The sequence below is a fragment of the Oncorhynchus clarkii genome, chromosome 3 (assembly GCF_045791955.1).
Source record: "Oncorhynchus clarkii lewisi isolate Uvic-CL-2024 chromosome 3, UVic_Ocla_1.0, whole genome shotgun sequence".
Lineage (NCBI taxonomy): Eukaryota > Metazoa > Chordata > Actinopteri > Salmoniformes > Salmonidae > Oncorhynchus > Oncorhynchus clarkii.
The window spans coordinates 56,112,966-56,135,923 of record NC_092149.1 but is presented as its reverse complement, the minus strand read 5'-3'; the positions used below and the strand labels follow the sequence as shown (position 1 = coordinate 56,135,923).

The 22,958-nt window shown below is 41.0% G+C and overlaps 3 protein-coding genes and 1 pseudogene across 5 annotated transcripts in view; 3 read left to right on the top strand and 1 right to left on the bottom strand.

Moving 5' to 3' along the window:
* The window catches only part of LOC139399458 (ATP-binding cassette sub-family C member 4-like), a 56,764-nt gene extending 55,825 nt beyond the window's left edge, over window positions 1-939 (bottom strand). For all 3 annotated transcript variants that reach the window (XR_011632076.1, XM_071144876.1, XM_071144884.1), the window contains exons 1-2: window positions 714-939; window positions 81-191 (exon numbers count right to left, since the gene is read on the bottom strand). Coding sequence is in view for 2 of the 3 variants with exons in the window: in XM_071144876.1 (XP_071000977.1) it covers window positions 81-191; window positions 714-787 (185 nt within the window). In the remaining variant the exon portion in view is untranslated. The remainder of the gene's footprint in view (window positions 1-80; window positions 192-713) is intronic.
* A 13,124-nt stretch (window positions 940-14,063) lies between these two features.
* Window positions 14,064-18,095, top strand: LOC139406041 (claudin 10b). The gene is made up of 5 exons (XM_071148506.1): window positions 14,064-14,349; window positions 15,702-15,863; window positions 15,950-16,031; window positions 17,729-17,833; window positions 17,925-18,095. Exons 1-5 carry the CDS (start codon window positions 14,130-14,132, stop codon window positions 18,073-18,075), a joined length of 720 nt encoding a protein of 239 aa, XP_071004607.1. The 5' UTR covers window positions 14,064-14,129; the 3' UTR covers window positions 18,076-18,095.
* Window positions 18,096-19,261: 1,166 nt separating this feature from the next.
* LOC139406040 (claudin 10-like 2) lies at window positions 19,262-21,284 on the top strand. Its single transcript, XM_071148505.1, has 5 exons — window positions 19,262-19,516; window positions 19,753-19,914; window positions 20,006-20,090; window positions 20,194-20,304; window positions 20,468-21,284. Exons 1-5 carry the CDS (start codon window positions 19,285-19,287, stop codon window positions 20,664-20,666), a joined length of 789 nt encoding a protein of 262 aa, XP_071004606.1. The 5' UTR covers window positions 19,262-19,284; the 3' UTR covers window positions 20,667-21,284.
* Window positions 21,285-21,742: 458 nt separating this feature from the next.
* On the top strand, window positions 21,743-22,767 carry LOC139385725 (claudin-10-like; annotated as a pseudogene).
* The last annotated feature ends 191 nt before the right edge of the window (window positions 22,768-22,958 follow it).

Here is a 22,958-nt window from a genome sequence, read left to right as displayed (position 1 = left end):
ACTGTAGTGACGCCTCTTGCACAGAGATGCCGTGCCCTAGCCCGCTGTGCCACTCGGGAGCGCATTAAGGTGTGACTTACCACTGTAAATCTTCTCCTAGTCTCTCAGATCCATCCTCTGGGAGAACTTTGTACATGTCATGTTCCTCTAGCCTTCGATTATAGCCGATACGGAATAAAGGATTCAGCCAGCTGGTGACAAGGAACAAGTATGTGTTTATGTACAGTACACGTATACAGTAAATAATTTAAGTAAAGTTCAGTGTAAATTATACTGGTAGAGGATAACAAAGAGTATGTTGGATTTTTTGTTATTCACACATGGATTAAAAAAAAGGCCTAAAACTTATACACATTTGTATGCATGTTCTGTCCATTCGTTTTAGAGTGATAAACAAAGTACCATAATACAGTTCAAATGTAAATGTTTACTTTAAGCACACTCGCAGCAATCCGCCCAAACAGCCCTGTGGACTGACAGTTTTATTTTAAACTTTCATAGAAGAAGTGATGAGGTCATTGTCTGAGCACCTTATCTACCGGCAGTCGTCCGTGTCCTTGCGCTCTAGAAGGCTATGGCAACGGAGCTGGTAGGATACACGCCGGGAAACTGCAAGCGTCATTCACACTTGAACATTCATAGCAACTGTCAAAACCTATTCGGCTTTGTCTGTCAATAGCTGTCAAACATTGCCGCTACTTTACTTTCCTTACCAGAAGAAAATCTTGGAAAGAAGATTAGCTGTAGCCGATGGATTATCCTTCGCCTCTTTCCGCAAAGGTTCCATACTCTGACAGTGAATGTAAACTGAAAACAACCTGTGTATGTAGCTGAAAATATATCATTAAATACAGAAGTCAACTTAATAGAAAATATAGATTATTTTCTCACCGGCAGCACATAGTCTACAATCGACACAGATAATAAGACCCGTGTGAAGCTAGATAATGAACTGTGCATAAGAGCCGCGGCTCGGTTTTCATCAGTGCGACCACGCACCCCGCCATTGAGGGGATTCGATTAATTCCCCCGGTGAACCGGGTTTACGTTGATTGCATTCAATTTGGAGCAGAGTGCCCCGTTCTGGACGACGGCGAAATCGGCTCAAAACAAAAGTGACATAGATTAATAACGTGTACTAATGAGTAGGATTCCGTGTTTTTACATGTGAAAGTAATAGCTTTTGATAAAAACGCTTTATCTGACTTCACAATGCTAACGCATGCCAGAATTTATTCTATGGTATATTGCGATCACACACTTGAATGTACATCCCGCCACCTACTGTGCGGGATGGAAACAGGAGTCCCACAAAACGAAACAAAATAAACCTACCAAAAAATAAATCAAACAACGTTTGATTAAGTTAAAAAATAAAAACCGATCTGATCCCTACACAGACCAAAGGGGAACCTGAGAGGGAGGGTCTTCTTTCGCCAGTACCCTTTGCAAGTCTTCAGATGTAAAATCCTTAAAAAGTCTCCAAAACTTTTCTGCTGCAGCCACAATGTCCAGTTTCTTAGACTTCTTTGAGACTTGTGTTGTACCGTTTATAACTATAGCAATGAAGGCAAACAAAATCCACATTTTAACACACCTGGGAAATGTTGTCTGGAAGCAAACATTTAGTACAGGCTGTGGTGCATTCACTACCAATATCTTCACTAGCATCACTTGTTTTCTCAGTTATTTTAATCGCCTCCACAGGAGATTCAATTGACCGCCATAACATTTGCCACCTCAATCTCCTTCACCCTTACAGGGCACTCCAGGACCTCGGGATCATGATTCCCACCACAATTGCAACCCTGTCGCCCTTCTACACATCGCTCTTCAGTATACTCTGTCCATCTGCACACACTTGAAACATGGCCAAATCATTTACAATTCGTACACTTCAAAATCGAATTTTATTAGTCACATGCGCTGGTTAGTTGAGGTAATATGTACATGTAGGTAGAGTTAAAGTGAATATGCATAGATGATAACAACAGAGTAGCAGCAGTGTAAAAAGGGGGGGGGGGGGCAAATAGTCTGGGTAGCCATTTGATTAGGTGTTCACTAGTCTTGTGGTTTGAGGGTAGAAGTGCTCTTGCAGCGTATCTTACATAACCAAGCTACACATGGGTAGATATTTGCTCTTTATCAAAAAACAACAGAGCCGACAGACGTTCTTCTTCTTCTCCATTCACCCAGCGGGTCAGACGCTGGGCACCAACTACACCTGGAATTCTCTTCAGGTATTCAACCGGAATATCTGTCATCACGCCTAAGGGACTCCTTTGACGGGTGGTCTTCTCCAAAGTTCGAAACACAACATTTATGTTGGCCCACTGCAATCTTCCTCTGTTCTTTAGAAATACAATTCATCAAAATAAGATCACTCTGACAGACTCCACTTTTACAAGCACATACTTCATCATTTTCAACACCTCTCCCACATATGCATCCTTACTTAATTAACAAACGCATCTCAGCAAGAAGCGATTCATTATCATCCATACACGTATCCTCCACTCCATTTTGAGACAATTTCCTTTTTGTTTCAGTTTTCGATACTACTGTTGTCCATTCAGAACATTTGTCTTCGCCTACTTTGCTCGACGCGCTGCTTGATTCGAATTTAGCATCCACTTTCACCATCTTCTCTGCAGAGACGTCCATACACGCTGACATGGAAATTCCTAACGCATTCCAGATTTTACAATGCCTGGATAGTTTATGTATCAGCTAACCACGGGGTGGTGATTTCAAGACAACTGGGAACAAAACTAAAAAAAAGGTCAAATCTTGACGTCAGCGACCTTGATGTCGGAAAGTTGGAGCTTGAGAAAGAGGCCCCGTTCCCGACTTGGAATTCCGAGTTGGAAAACCATTCAAAGCTATTTTTCTCAGTCTGAGCTCTTTTTTTCAGAGTTCCCAGTTGACTTAAATGCATTGAATTCGGAAGTTGGAGATTTCCCAGTTCCCAGTTAACGCGTTCATACATTTCTTTACGTAGTTATTACACATTGACTACACTATCACTCGTATTTCATGTCACAACCTTGTTTATTAACATGATCTAGTCTAAATATGGCATGATTCCACTAATTGTATCCTTCTGCATAACTTTCAAAGAGGTACTTTTATTTTGAAGGCAAATCGCAAATTCCACTGTTGTGTCTAATCCTTATTGTGGCTATTTTCACAACACATAACCCGGTCCGGTCGAGCCTCACTAGCCTGATAAAGCTAACTGGCTGCTTATAACGTTATAGCTTTGGGCAGCACGGTTAAGTAGCTGGCTAGCTATTTATTTTCATGAACTGAAGTTCAATTTAAATTGGCGAACAACAGGACCTAGCTAATACTTGCTCACAATGATTCATAAATCATTGCTAAGAATAATGAAAATGACTGCAGTTTCTAAGTTACTGGTCATTGTTTTTATTCTGTTTGTATTGGTGCTAGCTTGGTACCAAACTAAAGCTAGCTACCCCAGAAGTTGCAGTCGAACAAATAATACTTTATTACCAACGCGGTATTGTAAAACATCGTTCGTGGCCGGTGTTTGCTTGTTTGCAGACAAAAAGACAAAAAATGTACAGCTTTGGCAGTGCTACTGATAGTAGTGGTGGCGCTTGGCTTGCCGACGTGTCAAATTAAAAGCTTTTAAAAAAATGTTTTTATTAAAAGCTTATTTAACGCGTCAAATAGTGTTAATTGACGTGTATCCGTTTTGACACGTAAAGACCCAAACGGCGTTCCATTCAGAGCGGAGCAGAATACAGTTTGATTTGAACATGGCGCGCCTCCCTCACCGACTCCGCCCGGTCACGTGATGGATCATAGCCGGGTCAAATATTATGGATCTACTGACGAGACACTCGGCTGTCAATGTGAGTCATTCTCCACAAAGCGGCACGGCGGGCTGTCTAGATCCCACCTATCCTTTCTTTGGATTGGTGGATATATTTCATTAATAATATTATTTTATTTTTTTGAATAATCGATGAGGGTTGTTGACCTCAACCGCCGGTATTCATTTGAGAGAGATGCTGTGCTATTAGCCTCATTGACATTGATATAATGCATAGCCATCTCGATATAAAATGTTGTTTTTTTTCTCAAAGTTGCCGGGATGTCACATGTCCTATTTATATCAGTGCACTTGTAACAGCTTAAGCATTTTGGAAACTTATATTTGTTCACATAGACCTCACGTTGCAAATAAGCCATTACATTTTTTGTTGACAAATTCGACACTCATTGACCTCCATACAAAAACTCATTTCTTTGGTGAGCGAAACAATGAAAAAACGCCACCTGCTGGAAGGAGATAGATGGTCCGCCGAGTTGGTCCTCTCTCGTCCTCATCTTCTCTGGCCGGGTTCAACCCGGGCAGTTTAATCTAATCCCCTCCTTTTTGCTAGCTAGCCTCGAGCCATAGCCGAAGATAGTGGATAAATGAAGATGTCCCAATGTGTGCCGTTAACCATTGAAAAAGTTGTCAGGTCCGGTCTGCTTAATGTGGTGGCTCCAATGAGGTATATAAACCATGGCCATTTATTTGTTATTTTATATTTTTTATTTAACCTTTATTTAACTAGGCAAGTCAGTTAATTAAGAACAAATTCTTATTTTATTTTTGTTTAGCTCACATAATATAATTTAAAAGTATGCATTATGGTGTCTGTAATAAAATAAATGTGGCAAAAAATTAATTTAGACATTAATAATATGCATTTCTACAGCATATAAAATATTTTTCACAACAGTGGGGGAGTCACAAGATGGAGGCACGCCTTGTCCTAGAGAGATTTACAAGGTTATCAAAACGTCACGTAAGCCGACACGAAACACAGTTCTTATTTTAAGTGTTTCTAAAATCCTCTTTGGGAAAAATGAACAGTGGAAAAATGTTTGGAACCATTTCCCTGTTTGACCGCTAGGTTTTATGGGTTATTATGACTCACACTGTGGTACTCTGCATAGCAGCCGGGTCTGGTCTGCTTAGTTCATTGACTGTATGAACCAGAAAAAAATAGGGAGTGTGATGTCTCACTTCCTCTTCCTTCTTTGCCATAGCCCTATAGGGGTACACTTATTTCAAGAGATGACACTGGCTGGAATGTCCTGCTTTACCTGGCATCCTTTTTTATTGTTGATTGTACCATATGAACCAAATCCATAATACGATTTTGGTGGGGTTTGTTTTAAACAACATTTTAAGTATATTAAAAAACACTGTACTTCAATCTCAATGCAGACAAAAAATATACACTGAACAAAAAATATAAACACAACATGCAACAATTTCAAAGATTTTACTGAGTTACAGTTCATATAAGGAAATCAGTCAAATTGAAATAAATAAATAAATTAGGCCTTAATTTATGGATTTCACATGACTAGGCAGGGGGAAGCCTAGCTCAGCCAATCAGAATGAGTTTTTCCCCACAAAAGGCTTTATTACGGACAGAAATACTCCTTAACAAAATGGCATATTTTTTTATTTCAGCTCATGAAACATGGGACCAACACTTAACATCTTGCGTTTAAATTCTTGTTCAGTATATTTTGCAATTATATTGATTTATTATTCATAATGTCTCCACTGTTCTTGGATCCCTAATACTGTCTACCTCGATTACTAACTTATGTCTTGCATGCATTGTGCTTTGCACGTGCAAAAGATCAGTCAAATTGCCAAAAGTTCTCATGACCAAGGGCGCAACTATGATTTTAGAAATGGGGGGGACATTCTTTTTTTTTTTTTTTTTTAATCCAGTCGGATAAACACTCCAAACGGCCTACCCGACCGCTCTGAGGAGTCTGCATGCTTCTAAAGCACACTGCTGCCTGGAGCAGCCTATCATCACCTTCTAGTACTTGTTTGTCTGCACTGTCCTCTGCTGTTTGACAGCAGTTTTCACCAAAGTAATCCTCCCTGTCTGTGTTTTGACATTTCAACTGAACTCACCTTATCTAGATGTTGACCTTTCACCTATAGTGCTTCACCCCAATACTATTGAGTGCAGTGAGAATGTTTGCAGTTGACACTTCAATAAAGCCATATCTGGCTACCAGGTTGCTCGTTCCAGACCCAAGATGGTACCCGAAAGATCAAAACAAAGCTAATCATGTACACAATTAAATGTTGGATGTAAATATCTTATCTAAAAGCAGATATGTGAAAGGAGACCAGGTTGAGAGTTTCGGTACCGGAGCGCCAATTCTAGGTCCAAGAGGCTTCTAAACAGCTCCAAGCCATAAGACTCCTGAACATCTAATCAAATGGCTACCCAGCATTCAGCACCCACAGAATGCATGTTTTGGAATATTTTTATTCTGTATTGGCTTCCTTCTTTTCACTCTGTTAGTATATACGTTAGTGTTGTGGAGTAACTACAATGTTGTTGATACATCCTCAGTTTTCTCCCATCACAGCCATTATACTCTGTAACTGTTTTAAAGTCACCATTGGCCTCATGGTGAAATCCATGAGAGGTTTCCTTCCTCTCCGGCAACTGAGTTGGGAAGGACGCCTGTATCTTTGTAGTGACTGGGTATACTGATACACTATCTGATACAATATCCATAACTTCACCATGCTCAAATAGATATTCAATGTCTCCTATCAATTGGTGCCTTCTTTGCGAGGCATTGGAAAACGTCCCTGGTCTTTGTGGTTGAATCTGTTTGAAATTCACTACTCGACCTTACAGATAATTGTATGCGTGGGCTACAGAGATGAAGTAGTCAATCAAATGTTATTTGTCACATGCACTGAGTAGACCTTACAGTGAAATGCTTACTTACAAGCCCTTAACCAACAATGCAGTTAAGAAAAATACAACCCCCAAAAAGTAACAAATAATTCATAAGTACCAGCCTCCATATTTTCAAATCTGCTTCAAAACAGTTGTTTAGAAATGAACCATCAATTTGACAGAGCTCGTAGAATTTTTTCAAGAATAAAATGGGCAAATTTGGCACAATCCAGTTGTGAAAAGCTCTTAGAGTTACCCAGAAAGAGTCACTGCCAAAGGTGCTTCTACAAAGTATTGACTCAGGAGTGTGAATACATATGTATTTCATTTTCAATAAATGTGTAAGAATGTCAAAAATCATGCTTTCACTTTGTCATTATGGGATATTGTGGGTGGGTGAGAAAAATATATATTTAATCCATTTTAAATTCAGGCTGTAACACAACATGTGGAATACGTCAAGGGGTAGGAATACTTCCTGAAGGCACTGTAGGTAGGGATAAAGTGATTAAGCAACAGGATAATAAACAGTCACAGCAGCGTATGTGATGAGTCTAACGAGTTAGTCTAAAAACAGTCAATGCAGATAATCAATAGCTATCCGGACAAACTATTTAGCAGTCTTATGGCTTGGCGGTAGAAGCTGTTCAGGTTCTTGTTGGTTCCAGACTTAGTGCGTTGATACTGCTTACCATGCGGTAGCACAGAAAACAGTCTGACTTGGGTGGCTGGAGATTGACAATTTCTAGAGCCTTCCTCTGACACCGTCTGGTATAGAGGTCCTGGATGGCAGGGAGTTCGGCCCCAGTGATGTACTGGGCCATAAGCACTACCCTCTGTAGCACCTCGCGATTGGATGCCATACCAAGTGGTGTACAGCCAGTCAAGATTCTCTCAAGGGTGTAGCTGTAGAACTTTGAGGATCTGATGACCCACGCTGAAACTTTTCAGCCTCCTGAAGGGGATGAGGCGTTGTCATTCCCTTTTCACGACTGTGTTGGTGGTTGTGGACCATGATAATTATTTAGTGACGTGGACACTGAGGAACTTGACTCTGTCAACCTGCTCCATTACAGCCCCTTTGATGTGGATGGGGGTGTGCTCGGCCCTCCGTTTCCTGTAGTCCACGATGAGCTCCTTTGACTTTCTGATGCTGAGGGAGAGGTTGTTGTCCTGGCACCACACTGCAAGGTCTGACCTCCTCCCTGCAGGCCGTCTCATCGTCGTCAGTGTACAGGCCTATCACCATCGTGTCGTCAGCAAACTTGGTGTTGGAGTTAAGCGTGGCCAAGCAGTTGTGGGTGAACGGAGTACAGGAGGGGACTAAGCACCCATCCCTGAGAATCCCCCGTGTTGAGGGTCATTGTGGCGGATGTGTTGTTGCCTACCCTCACCACATGGGGGCAGCCAGTCAGGATGTCCAGGATCCAGTTGGAGAGGGAGGTGTTTAATCCCAAGGTCTTTACCCTTATGATGAGCTTGGAGGGCACTATGGTGTTGAAAGCTGAGTTGCAGTCAATGAATAGCATTCTCACAGGTGTTCATTTTGCCCAGGTGGAAGTGTAATATAGATTGTGTCATCTATGGATCTATTGGGGCGCTATGCAAATTGGAGAGGGTCCAGGGTGTCTGGGATGATGGTGTTGATGTGAGCCACGAGAGATTGGAAACCCAAATTGGTCTACACAGACAAGTTCTGGCCTGGTTTAGATCTTATCTGTTAGAAAGATATCAGTTTGTCTCTTTGAATGGTTTGTCCTCTGACAAATAAACTGTAAATTTCAGTGATCCTCAAGGTTCCGTTTTCAGGACCACTATTGTTTTCACTATATATTTGACCTCTTGGGGATGTCATTTGAAAACAATGTTAACTTTCACTGCTATGCAGATGACACACAGCTGTACATTTCAATGAAACATGGTGAAGCCCCAAAATTGCCCTCGCTAGAAGCCTGTGTTTCAGACATAAGGAAGGGGATGGCTGCAAACGTTCTACTTTTAAACTCGGACAAAACAGAGATGCTTGTTCTAGGTCCCAAGAAACAAAGAGATATCCTGTTGAATCTGACAATTCATCTTGATGGTTGTACAGTGGTCTCAAATAAAACTGTGAAGGACCTCGGCGTTACTCTGGACCCTGATCTCTCTTTTGACGAACATATCAAGACTGTTTCAAGGACAGCTTATTTCCATTGCAAAAATGAGAAACTTTCTGTCCAAAAATGATGCATAAAAATGAATCCATGCTTTTGTTACTTCTAGGTTAGACTACTGAAATGCTCTAGTTTCTGGCTACCCAGATAAAGCACTAAATAGACTTCAGTTAGTGCTAAATACGGCTGCTAGTATCCTGACTAGAACCCCCAAAAATGATCATATTACTCCAGTGCTAGCCTCCCTACACTCCTGTTAAGGCAATGGCTGATTTCAAGGTTTTACTGCTAACCTACAAAGCATTACATGGGCTTGCTCCTACCCATCTTTCTGATTTGGTCCTGCCGTACATACCTACACGTACGCTACGGTCACAAGACGCAGGCCTCCTAATTGTCCCTAGAATTTATAAGCAAACAGCTGGAGGTAGGGCTTTCTCCTATAGAGCTCCATTTTTATGGAATGGTCTGCCTACCCATGTGAGAGACACAGACTCGGTCTCAACCTTTAAGTCTTTACTGAAGACTCATCTCTTCAGTAGGTCATATGATTGAGTGTAGTCTGGCCCAGGAGTGTGAAGGTGAATGGAAAGGCTCTGGAGCAACGAACCGCCCTTGCCGTCTCTGCCTGGCCGGTTCCCCTCTCTACACTGGGATTCTCTGCCTCTAACCCTATTACAGGGGCTGAGTCACTGGCTTACTGGCAGTCACTGGTGCTCTTCCATGCCGTCCCTAGGAGGGGTGCGTCACTTGAGTAGGTTGAGTCACTGACGTGATCTTCCTGTCTGGGTTGGCACCACCCCTTGGGTTGTGCCGTGGCGGAGATCTTTGTGGGCTATACTTGGCCTTGTCTCAGGATGGTAAGTTGGTGGTTGAAGATATCCCTCTAGTGGTGTGGGGGCTGTGCTTTGGCAAAGTGGGTGGGGTTATATCCTGCCTGTTTGGCCCTGTCTGGGGGTATCATCGGATGGGGCCACAGTGTCTCCTGACCCCTCCTGTCTCAGCCTCCAGTATTTATGCTGCAGTAGTTTGTGTCGGGGGGCTAGGGTCAGTCTGTTATATCTGGAGTACTTCTCCGGTCTTATCCGGTGTCCTGTGTTTATTTAAGTATTCTCTCTCGAATTCTCTCTTTCTCTCTCAGAGGACCTGAGCCCTAGGACCATGCCTCAGGACTACTTGGCATGATGGGTCCTTGCAGTCCCCAGTCCACTTGGCCGTGCTACTGCTCCAGTTTCAACAGGTCTGCCTGCGGCTATGAAACCCTGACCTGTTCACCGGATGTGCTACCTGTCCCAGACCTGCAGTTTTCAACTCTCTAGAGACAGCTGGAGCGGCAGAGATACTCTTAATGATCTGCCTTGAAAAGCCAACTGACATTTACTCCTGAGGTGCTGACTTGCTGCACCCTCGACAACTACTGTGATTATTATTTGACCATGCTGGTCATTTATGAACATTTGAACATCTTGGCCATGTTCTGTTATAATCTTCACCCGGCACAGCCAGAAGAGGACTGGCCACCTCTCATAGCCTGGTTCCTCTTTAGGTTTCTTCCTCGGTTCTGGCCTTTCTAGGGAGTTTTTCCTAGTCACCGTGCTTCTACACCTGCATTGCTTGCTGTTTGTGATTTTAGGCTGGGTTTCTGTATAGCACTTTGAGATATTGGCTGATGTAAGAAGGGCTATATAAATACATTTGATTTGACCAGCCTTCCGAAGCATTTCATGGCTACAGATGTAAGATGTAAGTGCAGATGTAGTCATTTAGAGACTGGTTACCTTGGCATTCTTGGGCACTATGGACTACGGTGGTCTCCTTGAAACATGTAGGTATAATCCATGATAGTTTGAAAGCCCTGCCACATCCGACAAGCATCAGATCCAGTGTAGTATGATTCTATCTTGGTCCAGTGTTGACACTTTGCCTGTTTGATGGTTCGGAGAGTGTAGTGGGATATCTTCTAAGCGTTTGGATTAGTGTCCCCGCTCCTTGAAAGTGGCAGCTCTATTCTTTAGCTCATTGTGGATGTTACCTGTAATCCAAAACTTCTGGTTGGGATATGTTTCGTAATTTATGTTCACTGTGGGGACGACGTCTCACTTATTAATTAAGCCTGTGACTGTGGTAAACTCCTCAACGGCATCAGATGAATCCCAGAACATATTCCAGTCTGTGCTAGCAAAAACAGTCATGTAGCTTAGCATCTGCTTCATTGGACCACTTCCATATTGAACGAGTCACTGGTACGTCACAAATGAATCCATTATCTGTATCAGGCCTTGTGTGCCGGTATAATTGCAGGTGAGTTACTACTCTCCCCTCAGCAGCAGAGTCTCTCCAGCAACCCAAACAGACAAAGACAAGCTACACACAAAATGTGCATCTGTATTTGGCTTGCAGCAACCTTCAAATGAAAGGCTCTAAACCCTTATCAACCTGAAAACCCCTTTTAAATAGAAATTCCTATCCAATCAGATTCCTAACTCAGATTGAGCCCAGGTGTGATGAATTACTGACATAATTAGTATGCCCATATGTGGAGTTCCTGCTAGGCCCATATCTGGAGATCCTGATAGGGCCCCAGTTCAACACACATTTTCCAGGAGCCAGCTATGCCCAGATATGGAGTTTCTGTCAGGGGCCCCATTTCAACATGAATTTGACCCAATTAAGACAGTCAGCTCCTGACGTTTGCATTTGGGTTAATTTAATTAATGTAATGCGTAATGTATTTTCATGATCCTGTTTCCTGTTCCAGACATACATTTTGGGGGGTTCTTTCTGTAACACATATACATTGTATAATAGTGAGTTTATAGCCTATAATGTTTCTTTAAGTTCAAACGGAAGGTATTTTTACCCTAATGCTGCATTCGTAAACAAGTGGGAAGTGGGAATTTACCACATACAAATGGCAGAAAAATTACCTGAATGCCCTTCGAACAATACTATCTATCGCATCTTAGCCTATGTTGCTCTGACATTGCTCATCCATATATTTATATTTATACATTCTTATTCCATTCCTTTACTTAGATTTGTGTGTATTAGGTATTTGTTGTGGAATTGTTAGATATTACTTGTTAGATATTGCTGCACTGTCAGAACTAAAAGCACAAGCATTTCGCTACACGCACAATAACATCTGCTAACCATGTGTATGTGACCAATACAATTTGACTTGATTTGAACTGATAATTAATAGGCGAAAACTCGTATATCATTCCTGAGCTCCAACTTCTCCCACATGTTGACTTCTGACATCGCCTACTAAGTAAATGACCTTGTTAACAGAATTTTCAACAGTTAAATGTAACAAGAAAACATGATTTATAAAAAGCAATCTATTAATATGGTTTCTAAAATCTATAATTTGTTTACAAGCATTATAGCTGTACTTTTGGTTTATGGTTGACACAGCTTGTTGGCCATTAGCCAATCGGCATTTCTCAACGAGTTCAAAGCACGTCAGTGCATCCAACTGGTTTTTACGACTTCACAACTGGTCAATTCTCACCTCCCACTTGGTTATGAACGCAGCAAGTTTATCTTTCTCTTAACAGCAATCGTTTACTCGTAACTGGACTTTGTCACATTACTCATTGTCTTAAGGCTTACTGATTGTCCTATATATTTGTTATGTTAATATGATACTTCACTTCACTCAAAGACCAAATCTGGAGAGCACAAAAAAATACAAAAAATAAGAGAAAATAAAAACCTTTCAAAAATGTGCCTTTTTTTAATACATAACCATCAGTTGACTTTATTCTTTCACTATGGGCCATGTCTCTCCATCTCTTCTCGGTAAATGGTGTGAGGCAAGACGTCCTAAGTGTAAATCATTTCTGTGGAACACATGTCCCCTGTGTAATTTGCTTGCTTGGGGCATTTTATTTATTCTCATTTTTTTAATCTGCTAAACCCTTTGAAGAACCCTTTTGGGCTCCAGGTAGAGCCTTTTGGGTTCCATGTAGAACCCTTTCCACAGAGGGTTTTTACATGGAACCCAAAAGGGTTCTTCTTTTGGAACCCTTTTTTCTAAGAGTGTACTAATCATAGACTTGAATGTAAAGCTGACATTTAAATGAAGCATATTTGGCATATGATTTATCTGGACAGTTGATGGTGTCTACAACTGTCTTAGCTATACATTACAGAGTTATATGTGCAGAACTGATGTATTGAAGCATGATCATCTTTATAAGTCATCCATTTGTTAAATACAGGAAATAAACTAAAACTGCAATATTTAAAACACACAACTGAAACATTTGAATATCCAAGAATAATAGGCATTGTACTGTACAGTATATCATAAGTATTCACACCCCTTGGATTTCTTCACATTTTATTGTGTTACATAGTGGGATTAAAATTGATTTAATTGTAATTTTTTGTCGACAATTTACACAAAATACTCTTTAATGTCAAAGTGGAAAGAATTTTATTTTTTTATATGAATGAATCCGGCCTCTTTCTAGAGCTACGACCTGAAGATCAATGACATCATCATGATTCGACCTGGTCTTTCTCTGAGTTCCCAGTTGTTTTGAAAGCACCATAAATCCAGAGAATGCCAGACTTTGATGACAAAATTTGCCCATGAAGGACAGCCGCGCCACCTTCCTGTTCAAGTGAGCACAGTACAACAAGGTGAGCCCAAAAATGTATTGTATGCATAGGTTGTTGTGACAGAGTCAAAAGTGGCTGTATGATGATCCCCCTTTGAGATGCACGGGGTCTTTCAGGCTGGTTGTGCCTGTTTATGTGCCTTCATTATTAAGTTATCGGGCTATAAGTTCTAAATGTTCTGAATCATGTATATTCATCCTCTTGTTATGTGAGCCATCATGAAGTCATCATGAGACATTTTGACACATCATGACTGTGTTTCCACCGTCTTTGACCATTTTGGCACAGTTAGCTGCCATCAACTCTATCACAGTGAGTGACGTGTGTGAGGTGAGGGGGTGGAGGAAGGTAGACACCATTGGTCAGTCGATAATGAGGGCTAAACCCCTCCCTACTGAATATGAAACAGTCCAGGACATATTAACCATCAATCCCACCATGGCCATTTAACCTGGGTTACTTCTCTAGAGCCCACGCCTGGGATTGTCTTCAACAATATTCATTGGCCAGTGGACCATCAGTCACACCGTTACTCTTTTGTCTGAAGATCTCACCAACTTCAGTAGAAAGCACTTTATTGTACACAATGAGTAACATGGTGACAGAGATTTTGGCCTTTATTCTCACCACGTCTGGCTGGGTCCTGATCTCCTCCACCATACCCACGGATTACTGGAAGGTGTCCTCTCTGGACGGCACGGTCATCACCACAGCTACCTTCTGGTCCAACCTGTGGAAGACCTGTGTCACTGATTCAACAGGAGTCTCCAACTGCAAGGACTTTCCCTCCATGCTGGCACTGGACGGTCTGCTCAAAGTTTATTTCTTGTCATTGGGAAAGGGTCTTATAGCAGCTGCTTTGCAAGCTTAAGAGGGCCTACTTGCCTACGGTGATACAATACACAGCTTTTAAACTGTAAGAGCTCCTTATTACTGTGATTTCTAATGCCCTCATTGTGTAAATGTATAGTTATTCCCATTTTTTGATCCAGTTGATCAAGTTATTACATCTTAATGCATTCATTATGCATGGACTAGTTGTAAAAGCCTGTTACATGGATTGTACTCAACTTCATGGGTGCTAATGAAAGTGTAGTCTGCAGGCCAGCAGTGTTTCAGCATCTGGTCAGTGTGTCTCAGATGAGGGTCAGTGGATCTGCCACATCAGTGTAACTGTGCCACAGTTCAATTTCAAGCTCATTACTTGGAAAGAGAAGGGCTCATTACTTGGAAAGAGAAGTGCTCAGAGCTTGCCAGTGCTAATAGATTTTGGGGGAAGGTACAATGCAGGTTTTCTCCCAGGGACAACTCATCTACCTTCAGAGATGTCAATGTTTAGCCTAACTTCATGGGAGTTGAAGGCTATAAATTAGATTTACTGGGAGCTTGGGGCTTTCTGCCATGGTTGGCTAATTTCTGGGGTTTACCACCAAGCTAATATTTGCCTGTTAATCACATCTCAAAGGCAGCTCCAATTTCAAGACTACAAAAAAAGATATGTTTTATTGTCACATACACCAGATAGGTGCAGTGAAATGTGTTGTTTTACAGGGTCTGCCATAGTAGTACGGCACCCCTGGAGCAAATTAAAGTTGTGCCTTGCTCAAGGGCACATCGGCAAATTAGCATATCTCTTTACTAAAAAACTATTACTGGTTATGCTTACAAATGATTGTTTATTCATACTGAACCAATTTGTTGCTTGCACAGTTAGCTGAGCAAATGAAAAGTGAAGTCTAAGCAAGCCTAAATATCTTACATTGAGTGATAATTCACTTAAAATGTGTTTTTTTACTACCAAGCTACAATATTGGCAAGATATTTTACCTTAATAAGACGATTAAGGTAAAAAATCTTGAAATAAGATAAATTACATGAATTAAGCGTTTTATTGGTTAAAATAAGCACAATTGTTAAAATAAGCAAAATTATCTGCCAATGATAATTTAGCTTTCACTTTTTGCTGTGTGGTAATTCTGCATGGTATGTTGGTGTAATGAGATGGGGAGGGCATTGGGGGAAATGGCTGGGGGACATTTAGCTATTGGGAACGCTTCGACTATGCTTACAACTACAGCTAACCATGCATCAAATCAAGAAGCATGGCCTAAAGGTATGTGTAACAGATGTCTGACGTGGTCGACGCTTGTTTTTCCAGGCTACATCCAGGCCTGCCGGGGTCTGATGATCACTGCTGTATGTTTGGGCTTCTTTGGTGTTGTCTTCGCCTTGGTCGGAATGAAGTGCACCAAGATTGGGGGATCAGACCAAAGCAAAGCCAGGACAGCTTGCATCGCCGGAGTCAATTTCATACTCAGCGGTAACTATCATGTCACAGTCATTGATGGACAATACTGGCATAGTTTACCAAGTCTGCAGCACTGAACGCTCTTTTCTTCTCTGCAGGTCTCTGCTCGTTGTCTGCATGCTCCCTGTATGCACACAGGATAACATCTGAGTTTTTTAACCCCATGTTTGTCGCTCAGAAGTGAGTAACTCATTTGATGTACAGGATCAGACATACAGTGCCTTGCAAAAATATTCATCCCCCTTGGTGTTTTTCCTATTTTGTTGCATTACAACCTGCAATTTAAATGGGTTTTAATTTGGATTTCCTGTAATGGATATACACAAAATTGTCCAAATTGGTGAAGTGACATTTAAAAAATAACTTGTTTCAAAAAATGATATATATAAAAAAAACTGAAAAGTGGTGCGTGCATATGAAGTCCCTAAATAAGATCTGGTGCAACCAATTAACTTCAGAAGTCACATAATTAGTTAAATAATTCCGCCTGTGTCCAATCTAAGTGTCACATGGTCTGGCACATGATCTCAGTATATATACACCTGTTCCGAAAGGCCCCAGAGTCTGCAACACCACCAAGCAAGGGGCACCACCAAGCAAGGGGCACCACCAAGCAAGGGGCACCACCAAGCAAGCGGCACCACCAAGCAAGGGGCACCACCAAGCAAGCGGCACCATGAAGACCAATGAGCTCTCCAAACAGGTCAGGGACAAAGATGTGGAGAAGTACAGATCAGGGTTGGGTTATAAAAAAATATAAAAAATGTTGAACATCCCATGGAGCACCATTAAATCCATTATTAAAAAATATGGCACCACAACAAACCTGCCAAGGAGGGCTGCTCATGGACCAGGCAAGGAGGGTGTTAATCAGAGGCAACAAAGAGACCAAAGATAACCCTGAAGGAGCTGCAAAGCTCCACAGCGGAAATTTGAGTATCTGTCCATAGGACTACTTTAAGCCATACACTCCACAGAGCTGGGCTTTACGGAAGAGTGACCAGATAAAAGCCCTTGCTTAAAGAAAAAAAATGAGCAAACACGTTTGGTGTTCGCTAAAAGGCATGTGGGAGACTCCCCAAACATATGGAAGAAGGTACTCTGGTCAGATGAGACTAAAATTGAGCTTTTTGGACATCAAGGAAAACACTATGTGGGGATGTTTTTCATCGACAGGGACTGGGAAACTGGTCAGAATTGAAGGAATGATGGCTGGCGCTAAATACAGGGATATTCTTGCGGGAAACCTGTTTCAGTCTTCCAGAGATTTGAGATTGGGACGGAGGTTCACCTTCCAGCAGGACAATGACCCTAAGCATACTGCCGAAGCAACGCTTGAGTGGTTTAAGGGGAAACATTTACATGTCTTGGAATGGCCTAATCAAAGCCCAGAACTCAATCCAATTGAGAATCTGTGATATGACGTAAAGATTGCTGTATATCAGTGAATCATCCAACTTGAAGGAGCTGGAGCAGTTTTGCCTTGAAGAATGGGCAAAAATCCCAGTGGCTAGATGTGCCAAGCTTATAGAGACATACCCCAAGACACTTTCAGTTGTAATTGCTGCAAAAGGTGGCTCTACAAAGTATTGACTTTGGGGGGGGGTGAATAGTTATGCACGCTCAAGTTGTTTTTTGTCTTATTTCTTGTTTGTTTCACCCCAAAAATATTTTGCATTTTCAAAGTGGTAGGCATGATACAAACCCCCCAAAATAAATTAACTCCAGGTTGAAAGGCAACAAATAGGAAAAAAATGCCAAGGGGGGGGGGGGGGTGAATACTTTCACAAGCCACTGTACAGCAGTGACCCACATGATCATGGATGAAGTAATGCTGCTGTTAAATAACTAGTATCCTTTGTTCCCCTGTTTTCCAGGTATGAACTGGGGGTTGCCTTGTTCATTGGTTGGGCAGGATCTATTCTTTGTATTCTGGGAGGGGTGATACTCTGCTTCTCAATAGCAGATAGTTCCACTACAAGGTAAGTCATAAAGTTCAATAATATTTAAGGATATTTGGTCAATTACATTATTGGTTTACTTAACATTTTTCTCTCTCTCCTCTCCCTCTAGTCACACAGGCTATGCCTACAGAGGAGCTACCTCTGCCGCTAATGTTTCTTCTCACCCTAGAGGGCATGCACAGCCCATGAGCCAGAGGCCTCCACCAGAGTACAGTAGCTCTTCTAGAGTACAGCACTTTGATAAGAATGCCTATGTGTAAGGGATGATAGGACAAATGCAGAACCTGAACAGCGGCATGGTCTCGAGAGGCCAATTTACTGCCATACCAGTTAAAAGGAGGAGAAAGAATGTGTTACGTGACTGGCTGGCCCATTGTGTCACAAATTATGACAGATCAGAAAGAGATCACTTTATATTGGAGTTGATCCCCCTGTTCACCTATTTATGACAGCACTAATTTCTAGTCCAATGGAAATCAGAGCCTTTTTGAGTTCGTAGGAGATTTGCTGAGATTTGTGGCTCTGATATTTACTTTATAATAAAATGTGAGCCTTCTGGTAGACCTACGCTGCGAATCGAAATAGTGTCAATAATAACCAGTTTTCTGTACAATTGTTGATTTTTTTATTTTCTTTTTTGATAATTGTTTGACATTAAAGTGAGGATGTGAACTGTTATATTGTCTTGTGTTGCCTGTCTCTTTATCTGCTAGACACACATTAAAATGCTGTTAATCTTTAATGACAGAACATTTAAAAGTATGTTTAACATCGACAACATCATGTTTCTAACCTACCATTGACATAACATAAACTACAGCATGTTTTATAATCAACATATCTTTGAGGTCACTTTTGGAAAAGTGTTATCCATTTACAGTACCTCTTGTATATTTCAATAACTCATTATTTACAGTCCAATTTCAACTGGCACCTATTTCAGAAAATCCTAAAAAACTTGTATTTAGCCTATTATAAAATCATGTGTATCCTCTCTCCCTAAAATATGATGTAATTACTATGCCATTACAATAATACAAAGTGAATTACTACCACTAAATATAGAAAGTCTATAATATATGTTTTTTCAGAATATTACATATTAAATAAACTGATTCAAACAAAGGGTTTTACCAGCATGGCTCAAATGAAACACATGCCCTTTGTGTAAAGCTGTCAGTGATGTGATTCATTTCAAGTTGGACCCACACTCCTTACAGTTTACAGTAAACAGCTTCCATCATGGTTTTGACAACAGAGTCCACATCAAAACTCTCCTATACACACACATACCATGTCATCCAGTCCAGAGAGACATGTTATCACCTACTGAAACAAGACAACAAGCACCAACATCCTGCAGCAGTCCCGGCATCACGTGTGTCCTGAGTCTCGATCCCTCACGCGCACCTCTTCAGGAGTGCCTAGGAGCAGCAGGTTAGCACACCCATCCTTTCTCACCTGGAACCATGAGGAAAAGGCTGATCCAGGTTTCTGGTTTCCTGATCTCAACGCTGGGATGGCTTTTTGTACTTTGTACTATGGCAATGGATTACTGGAGGATCACCCAGATAGGTGGCCAGGGAGGTTCATTCATTATCAAGGTGGCCTGGTACTGGTCCAACCTGTGGCAGGACTGCTTCACAGACTCGACAGCAGTCACCAACTGCAGAGACTTCCCTGTGCTGTGGTCTGTCAAACGTAAGAACATTGTTCAAACATCTGACTTTCTGGTATATTAATTACATTGTAGGATCTCTGCAAATTGATCACCATCCTGTTGCATTATTTCATACTCAAACATGACTTTGAATTCTTGAGAGCTTGTCGCGCTTTTCTAATGGAAAAAGCAACAACAAAAACGTTGTGGTGATCGATGATATGTTGACTCATATGTTCTTCTCCTTTTATTTTTTCAAATATATATTATTTTACAGCTATCGTCCAGGGAGTGAGAGGCCTGCTGATGTGTGGACTAACCCTTGGGTTTTTTGGTGCAATATTTTGCTTTGTTGGCATGGAGTGCACTTATATTGGAGGAGGGGTAAAAAACAAGGATATGCTTTTGTTCGCTGGATCCGTATTTCACTTTGTCGGTGGTAAGTACTGTCCATGGTATGTTAATTTCTCCAGATGACTTATTTTTTTCCCATCAACATTTCCTAGTATGACTGAAACCTCTTCACACAGGTGTGTCAGACTTAGCTGCATACTGCTTATACATCAACAAAGTCGCAATGACAACTTTCACTCAATCTTCGCCAGGAATCCTAAAGTAAGATTAATATTTCAAATAATCTGTTTGAAATGAAAAATACAAATTAACAGCTGCACATGTTAGTAACTGTACTGATGTATGCTTTCTACTATTTTCTAAGGTATGACTTAGGACCTCCCATTTTTTTAGGATTGGTTGGGTCTTTTTGCATCCTCTTAGGGGCCATTCTCTATGCTGTGACTGTGTACAAAGTCCTATTCCCTAAAGCAAAGTAAGAAAACTGTTTTGAACAAGTCATTTGATCAGAATGATAGATATTCATTATATCTCTGAACAGTAAGATCCCATCATTCTAGTGTGCCATCGTTGTATTGCCTTCATTGAATAATGAGAACAATGAGAAATATGTTTTATTGTGTGTCTCATTATTTCAGAGTGGTGCTCGCCCATGGTGGTCCTAGAACACGAACATACATGGCCTCTCGGGCCGGAGGCAGAACCCTCTACACTGGATACTACAGACCACCCAGACAGTACAGATCCTACGGCTCAGGGATAACCAGCAGCTCTAAACTCACTAGGATCTCCCAGATAACACCTGAGAAACTGTCAGACAGAGATGCTTTTGTGTAGTGGCATTGGCTACAGTACTAGTTCCAGACAATGTGTTTGTAAATACCATTAAGATAAAGTCTATTAAGGAAATTGTGAACATTGTTTTTTTCCCAGCTACATTATTTGATCTAGTCTTTTCAGGTCAATTTTCATTTGATCACTCTGTTGTTGCAGAGAATTTTCCTGCACAGAAGGAAATGCTAATTCTAGTGTATTTGAGGTTTTAAAAGGCTTCTAAAGTTTGTAATTTCCATGTAAAATTTTCAGATTTGCTTTATTGGAACTAAAAATGTATCAACCCCGACAAAAAAAGTAAATTAATTTCAATCCACATAATAATTCACATTTCCTGTCCCTGCAGGATTATTTTCCTGCTGTTTAACTGGTCAAATTAAGATAGTATTGCTATGTATTGTATTGCTATGCCATAGGTTTTAATTTACTGTTTACTTACTTACTGTTTAATTTACAGTTAAGCGTATCTGTTTTCTGTCTGTATGATTGATACACCCAGAAAAGATGAGATTCTGTGAAAGTATGACATGAGAAGGATCTTTGTATGCAATTATAATATGTTTGATATTTTTATGAATATAAATACAACTTTGGATATGCAATAGAAATAAATGGAGTGATTATTGCAGACACAACTATTTCGTAAAACCTCTAGTGCAGACTGAAACCTATAAGGAAAATCATGGCAAAGTCATAACATGAACACGACCTGTGTTTTTAGGCCTATACGAAACAAACTTAATGTTGGTAGAATCCTGGATATTGTACCAATAACAAACATGGCATGCCCTCATGGGGAGAAAAGTCATCGGTCAGCATACACCTTGCCTCTTTTTCCATCAGTTTGGAGAGAGGAGGTGTGATGATATACACAAAGACACGCTCTCAATGTGTTGAGGAGGGGTGGGGGTGGTGGAAGAAGGTGAGCCTTCCTTCTCCCGATAGCTCACAGTTCTTCACAGTTTGAGTTCTGAAAGGGACGGCAACAGCTCAACTGCCATTACTTGGCTTTCTCCCTCTGCCAGGTGTCTGTTGCATACAGAGAGGCAGCAATCAACTACAGAACAGTAGCAATGTGCATGGAGATTGGCTGCTTAGTGCTCTGTGTGAGTGGATGGATCCTGGTCTGCTCTACAATGCCACTGAGATCTGGACCTGCTCTGAGGTAGACAGCATCGTTCTGACCACTTCAAACTACTTCTCCAATCTCTGGAAGGATTGCACTTCTGATTCAACAGGAGTGTTCAACTGCAATGGTATCCCATCAATGTTCGCATTGAACTGTAAGTGAACAATTCAAGTGGATGAAGGAGTCTTTTTTAAAATGATAACAGTATGTCAAAATAATAAAACTGCATTAGGTTCATTGAGAGGTAAGAGGAAAATGTACTCCGGTATCTTAATGCTGTACAACAATGGATGAGGTATTGTGCAGTAGTGAATTGAAAGGTTTGTGACTAAACCATGGTCTCTTTGTTCCTCCTGGACAGGAGGCATCCATATGCTCCGGGCTCTGATTATCACCTCTATTATCTTAGGATTCTGAGATAGGAGGATCTTCTGCACTAAGATAGGAGGATCTGAGGTTACAAACGCAAGTGGGACTTTTGATGGATGGATTAACTATCTTGTGTCTGGTAAACATTTTATTTTTGTTGATGTTGACGTGGTTAATCTGATCATTGGGTTCCTGGGTGAACTCGAACATTCGAGTTGTCTTGTTTCAGGGTTGTGTTCCATGACTGCATTCTCTTATTATGGAAACAAAGTAAGAGCAGAATTTCAGGATCTCAATTTCAGGGCACAAGAGTTAGTAAACATCTATCAATTATATGTAGATCCAATACTTAAACAGGGGTTTAGATTTGTATTCAGTAATATATGAAAACACTTCACAGCTATTAGAGTATAAGGGAGGGACATGGAGCTGTAAACAATGAAAATGCATGACACACCTTCATGGTATTTTTTAAAAATCAGATACTAATAGGTAAAGAAATCAAAGTAGGTGTTTCCATTGGATGTGGAGGCTCGGACAGTTGGGGGCCTCATTTGCAGTTTCTTTGCACATAGGGAAGGGTGTCAATCAAGGTGTGTTTTATAGATTTTATTTTTTAAATGACATGCTCTAGATTTCAAATCAACTGTTTTTCCATTGTACGCTTTATATTGCATCCCATGTCCTGAAATGTATTTTATATGTGAATAAAAGGTCCCAAACATTGATCATATGTTCCAATAATTCCTAACACTACCTAACCTATATCGTACTTGATTTCCATTGCACCCCGTATC

What these genes read in the sequence shown, in the direction of transcription:
- LOC139406041 (XM_071148506.1), top strand. Translation starts at nt 14,130, where the DNA reads ATGAGTAACATGGTGACAGAGATTTTGGCCTTTATTCTCACCACGTCT. An exon ending in CTCCATGCTGGCACTGGACG is followed by an intron (nt 14,350 to 15,701) that starts GTCTGCTCAAAG and finishes TTGTTTTTCCAG; the next exon opens with GCTACATCCAGGCCTGCCGG. An exon ending in GCAGATAGTTCCACTACAAG is followed by an intron (nt 17,834 to 17,924) that starts GTAAGTCATAAA and finishes CTCTCCCTCTAG; the next exon opens with TCACACAGGCTATGCCTACA.
- LOC139406040 (XM_071148505.1), top strand. Translation starts at nt 19,285, where the DNA reads ATGAGGAAAAGGCTGATCCAGGTTTCTGGTTTCCTGATCTCAACGCTG. An exon ending in TGTGCTGTGGTCTGTCAAAC is followed by an intron (nt 19,517 to 19,752) that starts GTAAGAACATTG and finishes ATTATTTTACAG; the next exon opens with CTATCGTCCAGGGAGTGAGA. An exon ending in TCTTCGCCAGGAATCCTAAA is followed by an intron (nt 20,091 to 20,193) that starts GTAAGATTAATA and finishes CTATTTTCTAAG; the next exon opens with GTATGACTTAGGACCTCCCA.